We start from the raw sequence: 8987 nt of genomic DNA on the forward strand, positions 1-8987 counted from the left end.
CACCGCAGGGGGGTTGGACTGGATGGCCTTGAAAGGTCCCTTCCAACCCAAACTGTTCTGTGATTGCAGAAGATTATTTTATGGTCAATGCTCGTACTGGAGAAACTTTTTAGCCTTTGCTCTAAACATAACATAAAACATTTAAAAATGCACTAAAAATTGATTAACTGTTATATTACAAAGACGACCCCCAAATGTTTATCTTCATTTGTTGGTAGGAAGCCTTTGCAATTCACATTCTTAGTAGTTATCCTTATAATTAGTTCAAATATTTTAAAAACATGTACAAATGCTGTTTAATATCATCAGTAATGATTGTTTTATGTTTTCAATAGTTGTTCTTCCTTAGATGATTTTTCTGTTCTAAATTGTCAGAACCAGGTTTGGCTTTGTGGTTGAGGTTTTTTGTTTGTTGTGTGTTTTTGTTTTTTTTTAAACTGTCCCCACTTCATTTTTTTTCAGTCACTTACTGCCTTCTGTTTTACCTTCCTCCACTATTTTCCAGTTGACTCATTGCTCAAAGTGGATAATAGTGAGGTCCAGGTCACGTTGCAAGATGTTGATCCATATAGGGAGGGCAAGAATGAATATGCGATGGACAAAAATCAGCAAAACTATCAAGGTAGAGCATTTATATGGTATAGTATATTAAAAAAGGGCATTTTAAAACTCTAGTTTCTTCTGAATTGTGCAAAATTTTAAATTACTGCAGGTAATTGTCTCCCTTGCCATTATTTGTGGGTTTTAAATCTTGTTTTCTTAGCTAGCATGGATAAATTGCTCTAAGATTCCAAATTCATCTTTTGAGGGTTATGGTTTCAGAAGGGCCACAGGGATTTATGAGTCTCGTTTCCAGTAAAAATAATGAGTTGCATGCCTAACTCTGATCTCTATTGCTAATGTCCTCACTTGTGAACTTTCCTCTGAATTAAATGTTTCTTACTTAATGCTTCTGCATGTAGTTATGAACTATTGGAATGAAGCAATTGAATGATAGAATTTTGCTTATCTGAATTATTTGAAGGCATTCAGCTAGGTTGAAACCTAATGGAATCATTTAATGAAAATGTAAATAGGCTTAATACTGTGTATTATGTGTTTCTGCATCATGCATTACTCTTTTTTGGGAGGGCTTGAATAGCCTGGTTAACATGTTGTTTATAGAGTACAGAGGATATGGCTAATTTTGTCATCCTTGGTCACATCATTAATTTTATTCATATGAGTAGTTTCATTGAAGCCAGTCAGTTGGTTTGCAGGATTGTGCTCTGTGTTTGCCCTTTGTGTGTGTGGACACACATAGGCACAGAGAGCTTATTAGTTCTCCTTTAATTAAAGGGCAGTGTTTCATGAAAACTATAACCAGTATTCTAATCAGAAATATTTCTTCCTTAATATCTGGTTATTTCCTGTTTTTGTTATCTGGAACATTTGCATGAAGTCAGGATTGCAGAGTTTAGGAGTTCATCTAGGATCTGCTTTTTTTCCATCTCAGTCCGCAACCTTCTTTGACGTTTGTGTTACTGCAGCAACCAACTGGTAGAGAAGGAGAAGCTGGTGAACTGAAGTGTTGCATTCTCTTATTCAGTGTGTCTTCTTGAATTCATACACGAGCATTTTCTTGGAAGCATTTATGTCCTGTGATTCTGTCACCTTTGGAATGACATACATAATGGTGTGCAGCAATCTGTATACTGCAGAGAACATCATCTAGTCTTAAGTTCAAATATGTTGATATCCCAGTATCGCAGCTTCAATTTTTTCCAGCTTTGAGGTTATGTTTGTTTTTATTCTCTTGTGCTTGGGCTTGACTTGGGCCTGCCTATACAGCTGTCCCCCTTCCCACCCCCTGAGATTTAGTACTGATTTGGAGCTTGAACCTGGGCATTCGAATTCTCCATGGAAACCAATTTGAAAGTATTAAGACCTCCACAAGATCAATGAATGACTCCCAAAAGGCAGGTTCTAATTCCTAGTGATCTTTTGCAGAACTAATAGAAGGGGAGAATTTAATTTACTGGTAACCAGAAAATAACCATTTTCTTAGATACTTACACACACAGCCCTCAACATACATAGAACTATAAACATAGAATATGTAGGAATAGATAGCTTTTATTGGTCTGAATCTGGGGTGATTGCATTGCTTATGAATAGCAAAGCCAACGAAGGGATGTGCTGTGCATGCCAAATAAGTGCCAGTAAAACCTTTAACGCTGAACATTTTTATGGATTTTGTTTAGAACACATTTTAAAAAGAAGTTATTAAAGCCCCTTTCTCAAATTTTACTGTTTTGTTGATAATCTTTTTAAAATTCCACTGACTTTATGCTCCAATTGGTTTTGTATAGATTTTTGAAGTGAGGAGAAAAGGAGTATTTAATTAGAAGCTTTAGGAGGAACTATTTAAAGTCATAGAGTCTACTTTTAAATCTCAGTGCCTTATGTTTGAGGTTATCATCTTTGTGCCTGGAAAGGTCTGGGCCTCATCAGTGTCTGATTCAGGACTGCATATAGCAAAAGTAATTTTCAATCATTTGGGAAAAGAGAGCAGGTGTATTTTGAGTATTGTTTATTGGAAAGGTGATGAGGGGTTTGAAGTATTTGATGTGGAAGTTGAATTAATGGGCAAATCATAGAAAGAGGTCAAAAGTCCAGAACTAATATTGTATAGTTCGTAATTATTCTGCATTTTTATTCTGTTATTATAGAAGTAAATGAATTCATTTTAGTGCTGTTAAGAACAGAATGTCAGATAAAGAAATATTAATATTCACATGCAAGCCTCCTGTTTTTCAGAAATGCAAAATCATCATAACATTAGCAAAGTGAATATCCAGCGTTCATTAAAAGAGATAAATGAAGAGTTTTATTCCATGGAACATGAGGACATTGAGTCAGCCACCGCATATTCAGGTTCCAAGTGCCTGCGTTCTCTCAAATTGAGTGTAACAAGTACAGATGCACTTGATAACTGTGAAGTCATAGATGATATGGAAGTATTGAAACAAAGAATTAAGACTATGAAGTCTGAGCTTGAAAAGTACAAAATGTTCGTGTTTAATTTACAGACCTCTGACCAGCTTTTATCGAGTGGTATTTCCAATATAGTTTTGAGTGACACAGCCTTGCCTGTGGAAGGGCATGTTACACAAGTGCGAGATACAGCTTTGCAAGAAATCAAACCGTTTTCTAGTGTACATCAGCTGATGGATTACGAGATCCACACTGAAAATAGGAATTCAGAGTCTTCAAAAGCACCCGATACATGGACAGCACAAAACCTTAAGGAACTACTATCAGCAAATGAGGCAGAACTTGAAAAAGAGCAAATTGCAAATACGCATCTTGAAGAAGTGTATCATCTTCAGAACAAACCGAGAGAAACATCACCATCCAAGTGAGTAAAGCTATTACTATTTCAGGTTCCTTTTTGTAAACAGCAATACCAAATAACATAGGAAGGTAATACGAAGATAATTTTATTCACATAGGAGCGTGTTGTTATAGTAAAGGCTAAATTTCACTAACATTAACATAAAGCAACTGAAACGTTTAGTTGAAAGATGCCTTGAAGTACAAAGTAGTATTTCTCTTGCAAGAGAATTGCTCCTGATAAGCTCATATCATCCTTTATAACGATTCTGTGTCAGCCGCCTGTGTCTCTCCCCACACCTCAGGTCCACAACACCCTTGTGCTGCAAGACATCCACTCTAGAGTAAAGTCAGGTTACTCTGTGAGATGGGCTGACCTCTGTAATCAAAGTATTACAGTATTGCATCACTCAGGGGTTTTTTCAGGTGACAAGTGTAAGAAAATAGAACATCCCATTTAAAATAGAACTGTTTCTGTGGGCAATTGGCTGGCAGATTCATGCTAGCCCTTCCGTTGGTGTCACCACACTTTATGTATAAAATAAGAAGTTTATGTTCTGGTTACAATTTATTTTGCAGTTGAGTGCCATAATGCCTTCCTTTAAAGGATGTGAAAGTAGATATATATAGAAACTAATGAATGAAATTTTACAGCATAAGCTCATAAACTAGAAAATCATTTGTGGGAGCCCAGAAAGTATCAATCTTGGTTTTTGTATGATAAGACTGAGGGCAGCATTTGGCTAGCATGCATACAAATCACAGACATCAAATGGGGTCCCATAAGATCAAACTTTTTTTAACTCCCTCACTTTACCCTTTTATTCCCCTCAACTGTCATTATTGTCCTGAGGGCCTATAAAATGGTGGGAAGTATAACAAAGAAAGGTATTCAGCCTGTTGGCTTTTTTCAGAATGCCTGAGTAGAAATATTTGGAGACACTGAGCAGCCACCAACAAGGACTATTGTATATCTCTTAGTATTACTATCATAAAATGAAATCGTGCTACATAACATACAAATTTACATACCTTGGAAATATACCTCATCCATTTTACAAAGGAAGATCTAACTGTGTAAATTAAGGAATGAGACAGTATGGATCGCCGTAAAGTTTTTATAGCCTCTGTCTAGGACTACTGCATGAGTCACAAGTGACAGACCCAAAAATGAGTTATGCATCTCTTCCTATACAAATGACAATAAAAATTCTGTAACAGCCCACACCACCATAGATTTTGTTTATGCCCCATATTTTGTTTGATTCCCTGCATCTTTTCAGATCCTCTCCCTTTTTTTTCTCCACTAAGGTATGATTCTGTAGAAAGAAGTTTATTTGTGATACAGACAGTGGCAGTATAAAGGGGATGTCTCTATTTGCAAGTGCAGAATAAAATCAATTGATCTGAGTTGAAATTTATATCCTGGCTTGTGAAGTACAAGAGTTTGGATACTACAGTGGTTGTCATGGTCATGTCTCTGGTAATAAACATAGAGACGTGCAGAATTTTCAGATTGGGTGAAACCATCAGCTCAGGAAGTCCAATATCGTGCTCCTGGCAGGAAATACATAAAGCTTCAGGAGAAGGAACAGCTCCATCTGTTCTTCCATAGTGAATTGAAAAAAAAGGCAAATGAACAAACCCCCCAAACCAACAAAAAACCAACCAGTCAGGAAAAACGTGTATTCTTAAAAACTCTTTTCATGTATTCACTCTTATTTACTTTAATTTGGCACCTTTGCATGTCATCTGGGTTATTTCCAAGCAGACAAAAAAGTCATCACTTGAGTTTCTGCCCATCTTACAAATGAAGCAGTTAAGTGACGGATAATAACCCAGAAGTTATGCCCCAAAATACGAAACTCAATGGTTAGAGACAATACATTTTTCATTGTGGCTGTAAAAGAAAATTGAGTCACATAAAATTATAGCTTAGGAATATGAGTTTAATTCACTTTTTATTTATATTTAAATGTTATTTATGGTTAGAAAATTACTTTAAAGATATTTTCATTTTCTCAGATATGATTCATTAGTTCATTCACAAGCTCAACAACTCTCCTTTCAATGCCAACAAATTAAAGAGATCCGCAGCGGTTGTGTCGCTTACCATCAACATATGATGAGTCTTATTAAAGGTTTTGAGGAACTGCTTCAAGCCAGTGATGTAGATTATTATGTTGCTGAAGGCTTCCGTGAACAACTGAATCAAAGTGTACTATTGTTTGAGAAGCTAGAAAGGAAATTCCTGTATGGTAAGTAGCAGTATTTTGTGCTTTTTGTCTGAGATATATTACCGTTCTTGAAATTTGAAGGTGGGTTAGGTTGTTTTGTTTTTTTTTTCTTGTTAGTGAAAAGGAAGCCTTACTTCCCCTTGGTTGCTTTTAAATGACTTGTAGGGAGGACTGTCTTGGAAGATAAAATTTTAGTGCTCCAACAAGACTGGATTTTACTTTTGTGGTTGTCCTTTGTATTAACACCTTCCATTTTTAGTTGTTTATCTTAGCACATGCATATTTTAACTGTTCAAATATAGTGGTTTTAGTTCAGTAAAAGTTAAGTTACAAGTAGGCTTCAGGATTTTCTATTTCAGGAAACAGTCCAGCTGACTTTGTTGAGCCTAAGCACCGGATATCTCCGTTGAAGGGTTCTGATGGGCATGGCTCACAGTTGTTTTTTAACACAATCTATGTTTAACTAAAAAGAGAAAATTGCAGGTTCCTGAAGTTTTTCGCCTAGAATGCAGTCGCTTGCAAGAAGGTTAAATGCAATGCAGAGATCTGGGCTCTGTTGTAGAGTGAAAGAAGAAATTATTGTATAGTAGTCCATCTAGGCAATTCTCTATGGCCACTGTCTTTAAAGAAACTGTAAGGAATCTTGCATTGAACAGTTGGAAGATAATGCTATGCTGATTTGCACATTATTGATATTCCTGTAGAAATAACACAAGTTAAATTGTATGCAGGTGTAAAATCATCTGTCACTGGATGCACCGAGAGCCATAGACTTTAACAAGAAACCCACCCAAATGGTGCACACAGAAAATTAAAATAAGGGGGGAGAATGGGAAAATCTATTTGGTTAGAAGGCAGATGAGGATAATTCCTTTCAGAATTTTGAGTGGATCATGAATCTGAGAGACTGTGGTATTGCACATCAGTGCGTATTTGAGGGTTTCTGTAGGGCATAACAGAACAAGAGCCCCGTGAGCAGGGGTGGTAGAAGAAGTCAACCAGAGAAGCATTGTCCTGGCGTTAGAGAAAGCTGAGTGCTGAATGGAGCGCATACCCAGGAAAGGACCCTTTTAATTATCAGTAAGAACTGGTATATTGTCTGAAAAATGGGTGCTTACATATCTGAAAATGCTCTTGTACTTTGACTGTTTATCCTAGTTCCCCCACCTATTGTTTGGCAAAGCATGAAGTTGGAAAGACAAAGCCTCAAACATCTAAGAAGTGGGACCATATCAGGAGATGTATTGTTCCTGACACTTCTAATTATTTTCCTAAGAGACCTGAATCTTGCTGCCAGATAGTCTAACTGGTTAAGAAAAGCACGCTATCTTTCCTAATAGAGAGCTAAAATGCAACCGTGTTTTGTAAAACGAGCATCAAAATTGACGTTGTTACCCGAAGGAAAAGTATATCATGCATATTGCCTTCAGTCCATAATTTGAAGAAAGTTAGCAGCAAAGTGGTGGAAAAGGGGTGCCAACATCAGCGAAATTCAGCAAGAAAGACCTTTTCCTATCCTCACAAGTGTTGCTCTTTCTGACCCAAACAACTATCAATACTTCCACAGACGTCAGCTGCAAAACTGCCGTCTTCAGTGAAACACCTGAGGTGGCCTGAAGTAGGGCCCCTGACCCCTGCGTCTTACTGAAATTGGCTCTGGAAGATCACTGTCTTCAGAAGCATTCAGGGCTCAGCCATACAATGATCTGTAGTCTGCCTTTAGTGGCAGCATGTGGCAGGTGTGGGGGGTTTTTATATGTTGCTCATATAAAGGAGTTGTATATGAGAAAAAGGTGTTAGGTCTAGTGTGTCATAGCAGTGTAATAAAGGATTGAGTGTATTCAATGATTTCAGTGGCTACAGAGATTCCTTGCATTACAAATGAGAAGACCGTGTAGTGAATAAACATTAAATGCCTTTAAAAAACAATCCCCAAACCAACAGATGGTATCCTATATACTATGAAAAGTCACTGACAACCAAGACAATTCAATATATCTAACACAATGGTGTTGCATTGAATCACACATTAAAATAAAATGATGTTTCTAGGATTATAAAGAACATCCAGCGTACTAAGAATTTACTATAAAGAAGCAGCATAAACAACCGTCTGTCTCTCCATTTCCATCCTGACCTTCAGTTCATTCCCCTGAAATTTCAGCTGTGCAAATCTTGCCTGCCACTTTTGTTTAATTGCATACAAATTTTAAAATACAGGGAGCCAAGGTGACACCACGAAACTCTTATTCCCTTTTTCACACTAGTGTCCCTTGCACTGAATTGTGCCTGTGCTCACAAACTATACCACTGAGAATATTGCAGGCAAAATCCTGTGTATGCCCCTTTATTAAGGTCTGACTTCGGATGGACAAAATCCAGGCGAGATGGAATTGGTTTTGTATAATTTTTATTGAAGAAGCTGTGGCATGTACCCCTAATCCTTTTGCCATGTACCACAATTTTTACATCTGTAGGCTAACTGAAATACCAAGGCTGTAAAATCTGGCACCTGTGGTAGCTAGTAATTTTTTTTTGAACTCCAGAGAAAGCTATTGCTTTGTTGCTGGGCTATAAATGTCATGTACAACATTTAACATTAATGCACAGTGTGTTGAGTATGTGTTGACTTCTCTAATTTCTCGTTAATTTACCATTCTATATTTAAATAGTTTAAGATGGAGGGGGAGAAAAAGTATAATTCTCAATATCTGTTTTTAATTGGATATTTCTGCTTTGCAGGAGAATCAATAGGTACAGAAGTTACTGTACTTTATGAATTAGCTCAAAGGTAAGAGTGCAACTGAATGTTTCTCAATCATATGGTTGTTTGATAAATTGATAAGGATGTTCATGTTTTGTAGCACAACTTCCACTGTTTTGCTTTTTTGGAGGGTTGTTTCATTAATACCCACTTTGTTAATAAAATATCCATAGAAAACAAACTAAGGCTTTTTTACCCACTTCTCAGCAAACAGCTGAGGTACTGAGAGGAAGCATCATGGTACCAGGATTGTTCCTTTCATGAACAAAGGAAACACGTGCCACAACACACTGTTGTGTACGTTCAGATACTATCCTGATTGCAGCTGCTAGGAGGGGTAGTCAGCTGCCTTTCTGTTTCCGTGACCTTGGGGCTGGCTCAGGATCACTGAAGCACCGTGCTGTTGAACTTCATTCTCAAAACACCCTTAAGCTGAAGGTGAAGAGCGCAGGTGTTGATATTCCGCATATGTTGGTTTTATGCCAGCCTGGGATTCTTCTGTGCTACAGAAATCCTCAGCTGCCCGTTCAAGGCAGCTTGAGGTCCCCTTAACGCGAAGGTGCCTACCTAGCTGGAACGTGAACACTAGGCTGGAGGTCCACTGATCATTC

The 8987-nt window shown here is 37.4% G+C and overlaps 1 protein-coding gene across 1 annotated transcript in view; it reads left to right on the forward strand.

Annotated features, from left to right (window-relative positions):
• Positions 1-505: 505 nt before the first annotated feature.
• The window catches only part of LOC104626832 (CDK5 regulatory subunit-associated protein 2-like), a gene marked incomplete at its 5' end in the record, with an annotated part of 30254 nt that continues 21772 nt past the window's right edge, over positions 506-8987 (forward strand). The window contains 4 exons of the mRNA XM_010294855.1: positions 506-622; positions 2800-3400; positions 5401-5633; positions 8355-8403. Coding sequence (XP_010293157.1) covers positions 506-622; positions 2800-3400; positions 5401-5633; positions 8355-8403 — 1000 coding nt within the window. The remainder of the gene's footprint in view (positions 623-2799; positions 3401-5400; positions 5634-8354; positions 8404-8987) is intronic.

The sequence above is a fragment of the Phaethon lepturus genome, unplaced genomic scaffold (genome assembly GCF_000687285.1).
Source record: "Phaethon lepturus isolate BGI_N335 unplaced genomic scaffold, ASM68728v1 scaffold16999, whole genome shotgun sequence".
Lineage (NCBI taxonomy): Eukaryota > Metazoa > Chordata > Aves > Phaethontiformes > Phaethontidae > Phaethon > Phaethon lepturus.